General features: G+C 43.8%; 1 protein-coding gene across 6 annotated transcripts in view; it reads left to right on the forward strand.

The window, feature by feature from the left end:
• Positions 1–15,204, forward strand: part of LOC148324903 (uncharacterized) — a 94,243-nt gene that overhangs the window by 67,869 nt on the left and 11,170 nt on the right. For 5 of the 6 annotated variants that reach the window (XM_088313785.1, XM_088313781.1, XM_088313780.1 and 2 more), the window contains one exon: positions 14,073–14,152. In XM_088313785.1, coding sequence (XP_088169911.1) covers positions 14,073–14,152 — 80 coding nt within the window. Of the gene's footprint in view, positions 1–14,072; positions 14,153–14,909; positions 14,995–15,204 lie in introns of all 6 variants that reach the window. The other variant, XM_088313787.1, reaches the window with a different exon arrangement.

Consider the following 15,204-nt stretch of genomic DNA (forward strand, 5'->3'; position numbering starts at 1 on the left):
TTTGAGTTTTGATTGCATTTTTTGGTGTCATCGTCGTTGTTTCATTCCGAGCAAAATGTAAATGTCGTGTCATGAATTTGAAGCGCGGTGCTGCTGGTTGTCTTGGTCGTTTAAAATTCAAAATAGTGGCTTTTGTGCTTGGTGGTTAACCGCGTTTGTGTTTTCTAGTGCCTGTGGATGCCCCCCCCCCCACGCCCCCTCCCGCGAAAGTTTGTTGGCAAGATTAATCCACCAAAACGTTCAACTCCTTCAGGTATCGATTTATATATATTTTTTATGCTCTTCTAAAATCATTTAAAGGCCCCATCGAACCACAATGACAATTGGCAACGTTTTGAACGACGTTTTAATTAAAAATAAATTAATGCATGCCACCGAATGTGTGTTAACATCCACAACTTGCTCTTTCTATGATTTTGATCGAATTATTTTTTTTTGGGGGGTGGGGGGAGTGAAGACAAATTCTCTGGCAGTATCATTGTACAAATCAACAACATTTGTATTTTAATGACGCTTTAAAAAATAGATAATTTGGCTCTACGATATTTATTGTTTGGATTTCGCAAGCGTTATTATTATTTTTTCTTTTGGCTTGGAATGCGCTGGCGCATTTTCTTGTTTTTGAACCAGTGTGCGACTATTTTTTATTTTTTTTTGTCTGCTGTTTGGTGTTCACCTTTCTTCTCCGGCGACTCTCTCTTCTACAAGACCTCTTCTTGCCTTTGAGTAAAACGCTCCTAAATGCGTCTCACAAGCCAGCCAAACGGCGCTTCTCTTCTCTCCGGGAGAAAAAAATAATAATCCTTCAAATGAGCTAACAGCTCGCTTTGAATTACTAACGGTTTTAAATCTGGTCTAGTGTGTTCGTGTGTGCGGGTGCGTGTGCGTGTGTGTGTGCGCAGAGAGGTAGATTAAGATTAGGGCCGTTGTGTTTTGCGGGTTTGAGGCCCGGGGGAGCGCGGCTCACATTAACCGGCAGATGAATATTTGAAGACCCCCCCCCCAACGGTCCACTCCCCCCTCTCTGTCTCTCTCCCAGACGAGCCTATCAAAGGTCAAGGGATCGTTGGACGCTTCATTATTTATTGATCCAAGACTCGGAATTGTTTGTAATAGCCGAGGACACCGGTGATAAACAATTTGTGTCTAAAAGGCTGAACTGGAAAGCCTATTAAAGTGTCTCTGGTTGCCACCCCCCTCCACTCTTTGTAGCAACATCGGGTCCCTGCTTAGTGGCCCTGAGGACAGAATAAATTAAGTTGTCACCTTTGATGTGGCGAAAAAGGCTTTGGTGAAATTATGCAACGTGCTCTATACGTTTCATTTCTTGAACCCTCGTTTCAGATTTGCTCAGTAGGCTCAAAACGCGCAGGGTAATTTGTGTTATTTATTACAAGAGGCCAAGACAAAGCCTGTCACGTTGATCTGTTGTTTTTTTTTCATTAAATTGGAGCTCGTCCGCTGCGTGGTTTGTTTTTTTATTTTGCTCAAAACATGCACCCTTGAGTTTTTCCTTTTCGATTCCGCTTAATCTTTTAAAAATAAAATTTGGCTTGCTTCACAATAATTTGTTAGGTTTTTTTGTGTGCGCAAAAGAAAATAAAATTAAAATAGCTCAAACATATGTACATATAAAATAAAATGAAAAAATGGTCAAGTGGCGCTCGGGCCAAGCGTTTTTCTAGCAAATATGAAAAACTCGGAGGGGCCGTGAATGCGTCATGACCATCTGAATCTAATTGGCTTGTTTTTAACTTCGTAAATGAGCGCATTTGTGTGTTTAATGAAAGACGAGGAGGTAAAGGTGCTCCTGTGCATCTTTTCAAGCGTCCCGAGCTTGCATGCTCCGGCTGCACTTCCTATGTTCGCGTGCTGCGTGTCGTCTTGGCGCTCGGGGATATTTAGACTGCAACAGGTGCTAAGCGCGCGCCTCTGCTTTTTTTCCGCCTGGGGATGAAAAAGAAAAAAGAAAAGCTCCCAGATGTTAGGCGTGATAAGCTGCCATGGCGTGTGGTTATCCAGGGTTGGGTCTGCTTGGGGCGCGCAAGGGGGGGGGGGGTTGCTATATTGAATCAGCACAGAAATTAAAACCGGCTAAAAACGTCATGTTTTAAGGTATCAAGTGCTCAGAAATGACTATGCAGATTTGAACTTTTTATGAGGATATAGGTTTCTTAATTAGGTCAAATTACACGGTAAAAGAATTGTGGACTAAAACTGTCATTTAAATTGAAACCACTTCAAAATTTAAATTACTGACATAGATGGCTACGATGCTAGCTAGCACAGCAAAGCATGCACGTCCTTTGCTCCGAAACAATTTGCTGAGTTGTTTTATATTTTTAAGGAGGGCAACCATACAAAAGTTAAAACCATTATTTCTTTAAATTTGTATTTCTTGGTTGTGAAACGCAAGGGACAGTAAAACTTCAAATTTGATCAAAGTTTCTTGCCTTGAAATCTTGCATTCACTTTTTTTCATGTTGTTTTTACAGTGATGATGTATTTCCACTCACAAACCCCGCACTCGCCCACACACACCCAAGCTAAAGAATTTTATTAGTAATCCCTCCACTTTTCCTTCTTCACAATATGTAAAATCAACAAAATGTCATTTCCTCATTTCAACTCATCAGGAAATATTTCCGAAAAAAAAAAAAAGTAATGCATCTCCAGTCATTATTCACGGAGTGGAGCTTTTTTTCCTCAGCGCTAATGCTGTAAAGATGAGACTGAATAGAGCTAAAGCAAAAACAGAGACCTGCAAGGGGTGTGTGTGCATGTGTGTGTGTAAGTGTAAAAGAAAGCACCCCGCCTGCTCCTCTTCCCTGCACCTGCACTTCTTTGGCAAACACACACACACACACACACACACACACAGTTAATGACTCAGACCACACACTGACACAACAGCATGCCATCAGCCTCTCGGTGCTCCCGGGCCTGTGTTCTCGGTGGCTCGAGGCCTGCGTGCACCCCCCACCCGCACCCCCACCCGCTCACACCATCACGTCACCAGCCAGCAGCTCCAGTTGCGTGGATCATCTGCGCTCATTGATGCTGACAGCTTTATAAAGCTGCATCATGAAACGGCTTCGCCGCCGATCACCACTGTCGGCCGACCGGCCGCAATCAACGGCTACATTTCTGTCATCCTATCCTGTAAAGGCCAGCGCGGGAACACGGCTTGACAAATTGATGTTGGTTATCTGATGCACCTCTCTGACAGATGAGGCTTGGCTACAACTTTTTTTTCTGTTCTTACAATAAATAGCCCGGAGCGTTCAAGTGCTCTATTCCTCTTCATATTGCTTGATTCTGTTCAATTTATAGCCACTTTTCAGCCTTTTATTTATTTATTTTTTAAATGATGTCCAAAAATAATGACGACTAAAGCCGTGTTTTTTTTTTTTTCACGCTTCTGTTCATGTATTCCAGTTTTGCTTCTTGATGAGATTAGCATAGGCCAGGAGAAAGTGTGGAAGGGGGAAGGGGGGGGGGCTGTAGAGGAGTGGAGCATTTGTGAAAAGAAGCCGAGCAACAACAATCGGGCCTGTTGTCGTCCAGCCAGCCTGCCGGGGCAATCCTGCTCTTGTCTGTGGTTCCGCTGCTCCCAAACCAGCCATAAAAATAACTCTGCCGCTAAGTACCAGATGAGGTCATTTCAATGCTACATTACTACAAAGATTGGACGAACTCCTCAACATCGTTTGATGTCTTTTCGTGCAGCCTGATTTGATACCATAAGTCACCGTTTAATCACGATTGATAATTGTCAATGTGGCATTTAAAACCATCCGAGGCCCCCAAAAAAAAACATTTCAAACTCGTGACAATTGTGAACATTTTGACTTTTGCAATGGCGTTTCCACTTGACCTTTGAGATTTATTCCGCATACAACCAACACGAGATATTCCAATTCTAGCATCCAAGGGCGCTCTAATTGGTCTTTTCTGCCATCGTCCAACGGCGTCTCTTTATTATTTGAATAAGGTCAAACGCTTGGCCGGCCGTGCCGGAGGCCGCTCATGCAAAGACGGACAAATTCAGCTCAAAGGAAGAAGCTGCAGTTTGTCCGTGAGTGACGAATAACCTTTTGGTCCATTTGTAATACTTATCGTCTTTAGGTCCGAATGGATTTATTTGCGAGTGAAATGGACATGTCGTCGTGAGGCGGACGGGGAAGATAGAGCAGCTGCGAGCGGCATGAGGCAACAGGTGACTGCACGGGAGCCGCCACAAGTGAAAGTGCTGCATGCTCTGCTGCTCTTTTGTTGTCCGGAAATTTGCTGCTTGTGGTGAGGATCGCCCCTCCTCGGGCCCGGGGAGGGTTTTGAGGAGGCGGTGGAATATAGGCTGCAAAAAAAGAAAAAAAAAAAAACACTAATGGTTTAATGTTGTCAGCCCGTCCAAATCCGACACAGCAGAAAGTGCAATAACACGGTCTGACCGATAACGCCGGAAGAAAGAACAATCATTTTATGTTTTTGAAAGATTTCAAAGGAAAACAAGTTATAGCTTGGCAAGGATATGATGTGCAGCTGGAGTGACGAGGTGACTCAGAACGGTTTTTAATTGGGCCCCCGAAAAACAGCGCGGCAGGAAGGTCGGAAAGTCTACAATTGAAACATGAACTGCTGATTTGAGTATTTGTTCAGAAATTCATGTCAGCGGACACACACACACACACACGCACAGGTAAAAAAAAAAAATAATAATAATTTTTGTTAATAATTATGTTCATCTTTATTCCCTACCATTGACGGCTAAAGACGTCAAAGAGCCATTTTTTTTCCTTTTTTTCTTTTTTAACTCGGCCGGTCGCGAATGAGTTTCAAGAAGCATCCCGTGTGACATTGTAGCCAAAGGTAGAATGCACCTTTTGGGTGTTGTGAATCCTTGTTGTTGAAACATCAGGTAGTTGCCGCGACTACCGCCCTTCTTCTTCTTTGTCCTCGAAAAAACGAAGCCGAAGACGAAGAACTTCGGCTAGAAGTACGTAAGAAGACGGACGGTTGTCATGGCAACTAGCTCACGTTTCCAAAACAAGGATTTACAGCGGCGGTATGTCTTCATTTTACATTTTAAAAGCTACATTTATGAAGTGTAACAAGTGTTGAGAAGGGCGGGAACCATTTTCAGCCACTTTCTGATTGGCTGAAAAAAACTGTAGGAAAACGGTTCGCGTTTCTTTTTTTGGTGGACCCGTGATTCGAGATTCGTTTTATCGTCTTTCTGACAGCCTTTCTGCGCAGGAGGTTGTTTGTGGGCTTTTGGGAGATTCCTTGATAGGGAAGGCTGTTGAGCTGATGGGCCGGCATCATCATTAACAAGCCGACAGACACGGGAACACCCGCCCCCCACTCTCTGCTCTCAATTCCCAGCATAGACACTAACCTCTTTCACTCTGTCATCAGACTGACTCTCTCTCTTTCCCTCCACCGACTCCAGCTCACAACAGCACCCGCCATTGTTCCAGCCCCCCCTCCCCCCTCCCGAGCCCCCCCTTCACTCCCCCAAACCAACCCAACTGTTGACCAACAACTCTACTCGCACATTAAACGGAGAGGGAGGGCAACGGGGGGGGGGTGTCCTAATTTAGAATATGACACATCCAGAATTGTATGTTGAGAAGAGAGAGCATAAAGGGGGCCGAAATGTTTGGAAAAAGTCGTGAAAAGAACGCCATTGATGAGCAAATGAGAGAGCAGCACGCCAAATAAACGAAACGTGTCACGTCATCAGGAAAAAAAAAAAAGGATTTTGTCAAACGGCTGCACAAAGAGAAATCATCTTTTTGTCAATATGCCGCTACTTCAAAAAAATCGAGATGATTTCTTTTTGTGCAACCACTTAAGAACATTGAGTAAATTTAACACATGAAAAAAATCAATTTAATTTGAAATGAAAGTGAACAAAAGCATGACAAGAAAATATATATTTTTGACAGACCTCATTATTTAGAAAATAAAAGAGTTTATTCATTTAATTTTTTTCCAGTTCGGCGGGCCGAATTAAAACATTTAACGGGCCGCATGTGGCCCCCGGGCCGTAGTTTACCCACGCCTGTACTATACCATTTTACATTCACAATGATAAGAGTCATTTTAAAAACTAAACATTGTATTGCATTAATAAAACCCACTTACACAAAAATCGACATTAATATTGTTTTTAAAAAAATTAAATGCTGGCCCGCGGCTTTGTTCATGTTTTACTTTTCGGCTCACTGTCTATTTGAGTTTGACACCCCTGACATAGACAAATATCATTAACGATCTCTAAGTGCAGGTCATTTGAAGAAATGATTTCAGAAGTGTGTCTCAAACTGGCGGGTAGCTCTCAATTTCCGAAAAGGTTGGTGACACCCGATTTCAAGTGCAGGGTGGCGAGGTAATTTCAACAAACGCCTCCCATGATTGCCATCGTGTCAATTTGATTTGGGCCATTTATCGTCAAGCCCTTTTCAAGTCAGCCCCTCAAAACATTGAAAGTGACAGTTTGACAATTCATCCAAACGCGACGTCGATGTTCACATTTGCGCAAGAGTACGCCGTTCAATTCTCTCGCGTTCTGAAGAAAAACGTGTCGGCAGTGGTGTGCATTTCGATTGATTGCATCAGTGGCTATCAAGCTATTCTGGCGCTGGTGACTCTGAGGTCTCCCTTCTCTGATTCTGTGACAGAAGCTGTTGTTGGAGGGAAGAGTGGCCTCTTTCAGTCTGGGTGTCCCCTCGGGGCCAACTGGGTGAGATAATCAGACAGGACAGTTACAGACTGGCAGCCAGGCAGATGCCGGATAGACTCAACTTGTCTCTGTCGCACGCAGTAAAAGAACCTCAATTGAAAAGGGAAAAAAAAAATAAAAAATACATTCACTCTTAAAGTCAAGCTCGTTTCCTTTGCACTTGGGAGAAGAATTGGGCCTAAAAACATGAGGACGTCTGTCTTGGCAAAATCTACAAGAGAAAATCCAAAAACTTTGAGTCTGGCGCAAAACTTTCAAACGCATGCAAACTCAAATTGATTTGGGAAGATTCAAGCTAAGACGGACATTGATTGCATATTTTCCGTTTTATGTACAAATGGGACCAAAATGATTTTGGGTCCTGCGACTTCCCCTATTTATTTATTTATTTATTTATTATATTATATTTATATTTATTTTTTAATTTGGCCTTCTTCCGAAAATATTCACCTGTAGCCTTCTACTTGGTTAAAATGGTCTTTCGATTGGGCGGCTTAAAGCTACGGGCTGCTTTGGCATGCACTTGAAATGAGTTGTTAAAAAAATAATAAAAAAAATACATTTTGCAGACATTTGAAGTTCCGATATTCATTATATCAATTTATCGTCATCTTCCTAAAATAATGGCCTCTGTATTTTTTTTTCCAAGAAAACACAACAAACTAAATCAAATGCTGACATTAAAAACTTTTTTTTCAACTTTCATTTCAGTGTTTCAACTGAAAATGTTGAACGAAGGATGTTGCCAATTTCAGCAGAAGTCGCCAGCATCCTGAGATGTACAAGGCCCCCCCCCCAAAAAAAAAAAAAAAAAAATCAATGATGGTTTTGCTTTGACTTAAGAGTGGCTCAACTAATTCGGAGTATTTTGAGATGCAAGCATTTTCTGCCCTTTGAGGCCTCAGCTTTGCCTCAGGAAGGTCCGCTAGCTTAAATGCCAATATACGATGCTACATGGCATAGATGGACTAAAAAAAAAAAAAAAGTTTAAGTGGCATACATGAGAACACAAACGGTGGAGTAACCCATGTAGACAGACAACATAATACTTTTGACAGACGGAGTTTTTTAAGTCACGCAAGCGGTCGTGCAAAAAATGAAACTTGTAAGTCACAGGTTGAATTCCAAAATTCTTACATGGCGAATCAGATTGCAATTTTGACGAAAGGAGTAAAAAGCAACTTAACCATCGTTCCCATTTGTAGCTTGACTTGTTACGTGCATGTGGGAGAGTGAGGTGTTAAATATAGGCGAGCGACAAGGGAGAAGTTCTGGCCCGGCCGGGTTGGGCAGGTCAGCAAGTAGCATCCGATTGTAAATAAAAGAGGAGTTAGTTCACACGCCGATCAAGTGACTGCCGGGAACAAGCGAGCCATTTGAATCAGGTGGCTATCTCCCTATCTGGGAGATCAGAGCCCTGTCACAACCCAAACCTCACCTGCCCCCCTCCCACTGCTCTCGTCATTGTGAGGTGCACAGTGAGGGATGCACACACACACACACTCACACACACATAGACGAGTGAAATGACATGTCCCCCCCCCCCCCCCCCCCGCTGACTATCAGCGCTGGCAGAATGGTTGGATGAGATTTCAGTGTCTCACGTCAGGACGCAGGAGGCAGAAGAGGGAAAGAGGAGAGGAATACCCCCCACAGACCTTTCACATCCTGCAACTTCGGCGTCTCTCGGGGTCAGAACAGGACAAGGAAGACACGGATGGAGTTGCGAAAAAAAAAAATGGCGTGGCAACTGTGATCTCATTTCATATGCAGACTCAACTCAACTTTATTTCGAAAGAACTCAGCTGAAAACAAAAGTGTGCAGAAAGTAAAAATCATGACATATCATTCCAAAATAAAACAAGAATCTAATTAATTGTCTAAATACAACAAATGCGATCAAAGTCCAATTCTAGTCATTTGTCTACATTTTCTCCCTCTCACCCTGTTCAGGTTACAGAGGAGATGTTCCCCATTGAAATGAATGCAAATGCAATTGATTCGTTCCAGCCCCAAGACAAAGTTAGACTTTCACAACATATATATATATATATATATATATGATTTAACATTTTTCTAAATGCCTGTCCCACTGATTAGCTCCTTCTTGCCATCTGCCACAATATGAAAAAATATGGTAATTTATAAGCATTGACGACCAAATTCATGAAGGTGGTAAGGTGGTGCGTGCTGTTTTTTTTTTTTTCTTTTGGTACGGCTCCAAATTATGATTGACGGGCCTTGGTGGAGGTTGATACAATTTGAATTCTTTTAGTGGCCAAATAATATAAAATAACAAATTAATCAATTATAAACGCAACTATTCATCCAATGCATTTTTTATTTGACTTTGATCCAAAGCTACAGCAAAAAAAAAAAAAAAAAGAGTCCATCCGCCTGCTTATTTCATTGGAAGCTGATGGAAAAGTGTCTGGCCAAGCCATATTTTGTCATCTTGTGTTGACAATGACCCCCGGGGGAGACAATGATGTGTGACAGCTGCTGCCTGTTCATATTGATTAAATGACAGCCAGGATCATTTACCGATTTAGCAACGGACGGCGCTTGAGCGGGCGGCGCCGCGGCCCCGAGGGAGGGCTCAGGCCTGTTAGCCTTGACAGCTTGCACTTGATGTTCACAGGCGCCCCTTTAATGGGAACATCATCCTTCTTCCCCACTGTGACCCCCGCACCGTGCGCTTTAGATGGCGCCGTGCATTTTGGGAGGCAGAAATGAAAAAAGGGCATCGAGTGTCGGTGCCGGTGAGTGACAGCTCGCCACGGGTCACACACATAAACACGATTGATTTGGAGTCGCCTTGCATCCCGACGTGGTCTTGTCAAGACTTCCTGGCAAAGTCAAACATTCACATTTGCGTGTCGGCTTCAATGTGGAATATCTCCATGGCGCCAAGAATCAACATAAACAGAAAATTAGAAGGACTCGAGGCCGTTGCGCTCGTTGCTACGTTCAAGAACAGGCGATTGCTTCGGAGGTCTTTAGATACAATCGTGCGGTGTCTGTTCTGTTTACAGTTACGACAGCCAATCAGATCACGAGTTGGTTACGTTGAAGGCGATGTGATTGGATACTCACTCGTGAGGAGGCAATGCGATGCGGAATCGTCACACCCGGAAGTCGTCACTGGCGAACGTTCGAAAATCTCAAATATATTCTTGCTTTTTTAAACAACAATGACCGAAGGAGGGAAAAATGTGAATTTAACTGCAGATACGCTTGCGCGGCCGTTTTCAAGACGGACATTGCAAGAGAAGCTCGCTCGTCCAACACTTCACTCACTCGTGGGTAAGTGTCATCGTTTAAACGCATTAAAAGCCAGCTTCCCAAATCCTGCTCAGCCATGTGGAAAATGTCCTTCTTGTTTGACGTTACACAGCCACTTGCCTCACAAGTGCGCTGCGGCGTTGTCATTGCATGTTTGTTTAAGCGAGGAACGAGTTCATGTTGATGCGTCCCGAAGATCTGTTGCCTCCTTTTGTCCTCACTCAATTGAGTGACTTTTACAAAGTGTTCACCCCGGCGGCGGTAACGTTGCACTCTGTGACGTCATCTTCACGCGAGTAACCTTGACATGATTCGCTTCGGTGTGCCACATATTCATTGTCGGAATTAGTTACCAAATGAATGCAAATTAATAAACCCTTAATTAACTAAAATTACTCAATACGAGTTCGTTTTGATTCAGGAGGAAAATGACAAATAAACACTAAGTAATAAATGAATCTGGTATGTGAGAATAATATAAAACCAGTAAACACAATCTCTTGTCATTACTTCTACTTTCATTTGATCAATGCTTTTTGTCTCATAGATGTGGAAAATACGAACCTCCAAAACGGTCAAAAGAGCTAAAACGCAAATCGAAATCACGTTTGCCTCAAAATGAGCGCTTAAAAATAGTCCTAAACTCTCCGAATGATGTTCAGCGAGACTTTTGTTCCGACGTCACCTTTGCCAGTCGCCCATTCACTTTCTGAGTTGCAAACAAACAGAAATTGCGAACAAAAGGGGGAACGACAAAGAACAAACAAACGGAGCAATGTTGTTGATGACGGCTGCCGAGCGGCGGCCTAAAACGGCGAAATGCCAGACGCTGAATAATCTCCCATGCGCTAAACTGTCTACTCATGAAAAACAGACGTGCAACAGCAGCAACTCTCGCTTTCTGCATGGCTGACCCCCCCCCACACACACACACACACACCGCCGTTCTCTCGCTCTCTCTACTTGTGCACCTTGCTCGCCCCCCCCTCCTACCACTGCCCTCTTCCTCCTCCTCCTCCTCCTCCTCCTCCTCCTCATCATCTTCCTACTGCTCCTCACTCCTCGACTCGTCTCAGTAAGTAGGATAAGGCTTGGAGAGCTCTGTCGTCGTGGTAACTGCCAGAAGCATTCAGTTTGAAGTTTGAGGAGGTCAGTTTGCGGGTCAGCGTGTCCCCACTCCCACCCGACACCCCCCTACCCAACACACACACATGAGTTGGGTTGGGGTGCAGTGGGGAGCCCTTTATGGGCCTGGGCCCATATACACAAAATGGGGGTGGTTTCGGGGGGGCTTTGGAGGGGGGGGGCGTATGGATATTTTTAGGAAGGAAAAAAGCCAGTGTGAAGCTCAGGATCCACAAACTTTTGTGACACCAACTCGTTGGGTTTAAGGGAGTGAAATTTAGCTGATTGTAGCGTCGTTGCCGGGTTTCCTTTTGGTTTTGACAAAATGACGCATATTAATGACGACAAAATCCTAATACAAATCCGTAACTGACTGAGTATGCTAAATGGGATGCACTCCAAGTAAAAATGGAAGCCCTCCACTGCCCTCAACTGTCACTGCAGGTGCAGCCCACAAAAGTTGTTTAAAAAAAGAAAAAGGTCAGTGAGAAAATGTAAGCTAAATACAAACTAGATGGTCAATGATTAAAAAAAATAAATAAAAAAAAAACAATTTGAATTCACCCCTTTTGCAGTGAATCACTTGTGAAGGTCAAAACTTTTGGTATATCCCGTAGACAGCAAAAAGTTGATTTTAGTTGGTCTGGGTGCTTGAGCAACGTCACCATGGTGACATTTTTCATCGCATATTTTTTGGAAGGCGACGTAAAGTCTTCCATTTGGAGTTTCCTCGTGTCCTCCGTTTATGTCTCGGCTGTCTCCATTGCCGGGGGTTTCTGATGTAAATGTTTTTCGTCAGTTGGTGGCTGAAACTCAGCAGGTGGTCTGGCAAATCCACCGTAACCCCCGGCAACCTCTGGCCAGCCAATCCAAACGCTGCCTTACGGGCCACTCCGCTTAGTTAGCCCTGACAGGACCGCGCGTGTGTGTGTGTGTGTGTGTGTGTTTCAATAGCCCTTGTTGATGAGCTGAACCTTTTGAGTGGTCATTAAAAGTTTATCGGAAAGCAGTTAAAATACATTTGTGTGGGCAGCTCGTCTGGAAACGAGTGCATGTATGCGCGTCCGTAAAAATAGAATTGCATGTTTATGACCGCGTACTTGAGATTGATCATCCAAGTTTTTTGTCTTGTTGAGCCTGCTCATCCTTTTTGTGCAATCGCTTGACACTCGCCTTTCCTCACGTGACATTTTCAACATCTCGAGACTTTGCTTTGAAAAACATGTGATTGCTTCGGCTTCTTTCTTTTTTTTCTTCTTTGTTTTCTTCTAGTATTGTATGACATGTCTGTTGCATTCTTCATAAACGCGACACGACACGGCATTGCGGCAACCTCATCCTCTTCATCATCCAGCCGTCGTCATTGCTAATTTCCTTATTGATGTAAGTGATGGATACTTGTGTGTGTGCGTGTGTGTGTGTGTGTGTGTGTGAGAGACTTGCATCAGCTTTGATTGACTTGGAGTGGCTGTGAGTGTCGGGGTCCATCCCAGCCACTTCGGCGGTCCGTAGCTTGATTGCTTTGTCATGAGTATGTGTGTTCTTCTTCAAAGCCAATCGGTCAAAACGAATCAATAATTACCGAGCAAAGATGTCACTGTGCTGCGTACATCTCACGTGTAACATGAAATTTACGCTTCCATTTTTGAACACTCGCAGGCCGAACGAGCGCCGTGGTGCAAATATCCAATTTTTTGCGTCCTTTTTTTTTTTGCTTAATCATCGTTTTGAAATGTTCCTTTTTCTTTGTGGTGAGCTTCTATTTGATTTTATTTTTAAAATGAGTTTGTTTTCATTTGTTCTCAGAGCGGGTTTGTGAGTTTCAGTATTTCTGAAAATTATTATTATTTTTTGTAATTTTTTTTGTACAGGTTTTAGTATCAGTTTTAGATTAATCGTTGTAATTGTGCTGATTTAAAATAAAATAAAAATAATAATCACCATGGACTTGAGAGGCAAACTCCATACATGTTCTGATTGAGAAAGGCTAAATTTGGCCAAAAGTGATGAGTGCATACGTTGGTGTGTGTGTTTTTTTTTTTTTTTTTTGGTCAAGTTGGCATTGGAGGTACTGCGCGCGTGTGAGCACGTGCTGCCGTTTTGTATAGAAAGTGCTGCGCGCAGTAGAACGAGGATTTGGTACCATCAGCACAGTGATGTCAGCACACAAAAAACAAACAAAGCCAGAATCCAAACCCTTTTCCAACGACACACAATCCCTCCGCACACTGTGGGGGGGCCCTGTTAGGGGCACCAAATCAGGCTAACGCTGTTAGCATAAATATCTTTTCATAATATGTTCGTGGCATATTTCTTCTATATTTTTTTGCTGTCTCGTGGTGAGTCGAGATATCAGTCGATTGACAACCTGCGATCTGGATGGTTTTGACCTCTCTCGGCTGCTCGCTTCGACTAGCGGAAGCAAAGCGAGAATGTGGACTTAGCTAAAGGCCAATGAAAGCATTTCATGTGCGACAGTTCATTCTGGCGACGCAGCACATGAACACGCCGCTCGACAACCCTCAACCAACGCAATCAAGTGTCGTTTGTGGCAAGCTAACGCTACGACATGTTACTGCATAACCGCTCATCATCCACACTTTGTAGACACGTGCGTGTGCGCTGGGCATAAAAACGGCCGCCTCTTCATTTTCGCGATCTCCTGAAATGGACTCCATTGAGTTCTTCTACAATGTCGACTTGCACACTTCTCTCTGCGCCGTATTTAAAAAGGAATTCTTTGATTGGCCGAGAGTCGTTTGCGCTCTCTCCCACAACGGCGCAAATCCCCACTTCTACTTTTTGATGGAGAAAACCCCACCCATGCGCGCAATTTGTTTGCCTTTCACCACCACGTGGAATTTCACTTACTGACACCATCCATCCATCCTTCTCTTCTGTTTTTCTTGCTCAGGGTTCCGGCTGAGCCGTGGCCTATCCCAACCGGTTTCCAGTTAACCACAGAGCGCACGTCGCGACCGTTCGCATTCACAGGTGAGTGGACCACCATTCCATTCGAGATGCTCGCAGGCACAGTTTTTTTCCATCGCGTTTTACAAAAGTAAGAGCCGCAAACCAAATCTTCCAAATAGCACAATTGCTTTTGACAGTGTGTTGTTTGCGAGCGTCCGCCCCGTCGTCGCATTCAAACGGCAAACACACCTCTGTTTGCTTTGGCCTGGCCCTCTGCCACACGGCACCAGCCTCAGCTGCGTTGCTTTTTTTTACAAATGGAGGAGGACATGCTCGTTGTATTTGCCACGCGGTTGCTATAAATAAACTTTCATGATAGAGCGCCGTGAGCACATCCGGATCGCGCGACGTTATCGGCGCCATTTTGCCTCTCCGGTCAACGGCGGGTCACCGAGGCAACTTGCCATCGCGCCAGTCAACTCATCGAGGTAAATTTGCAACGTTAGCTTCAAAGCAACCGGTGGCGAGATCAAGTTTCGACTTAATTTGCTGTAAAAAAAAAAAAATGGCGGCTTGTATCCTGTATTGTCAAAAGATCACCGTGTTAGTGGTGCCAAGTAGCGCCCGATCACAACCACGTCCGCTGAACTGTGCGGCTTTATATCCTTATTTCATCTTCCAATGGAACCGAGACTTTTTTTTTTTTTTTTTTTTAATTCACAACCGATCAACTGTTGCCGTTTGTGTCATTTCATTGAATGACCTTTCTGTCCGAAATATAAGCGCTCGTCTGCGGATGGTGCATGTCCTCACTGTTTTGTTGTTTTTTTATTTTTAGTGAGCTGGAGGCAGACACGTCCTCATTGTACTCAAGGAAGGAAGACTTGAGTCGTACTGCTCCCCATTCACTCAAGGCACTATGTGTGCGTTTTCTATTCATGCTTTCGCGCATGTGTGTGTGTGTGTGTGTGTGTGTGTGTGTACAATGACAGTAGAAACTGTCCACGTTGAATGAATTGTTGATGTTGAATCTCTCACCAAATACTCCGTTTGGGTGACCGACGAGGGGGAACACTGTCCTCCTTTGACCCTTATAGAAAGGGAGCTTCGCTAGATAGATTTGATTTCAATTT

This window comes from Idiotropiscis lumnitzeri, chromosome 13 (assembly GCF_059441095.1).
Source record: "Idiotropiscis lumnitzeri isolate Australia: NSW breed Sydney's pygmy pipehorse chromosome 13, RoL_Ilum_1.0, whole genome shotgun sequence".
Taxonomy (NCBI): domain Eukaryota; kingdom Metazoa; phylum Chordata; class Actinopteri; order Syngnathiformes; family Syngnathidae; genus Idiotropiscis; species Idiotropiscis lumnitzeri.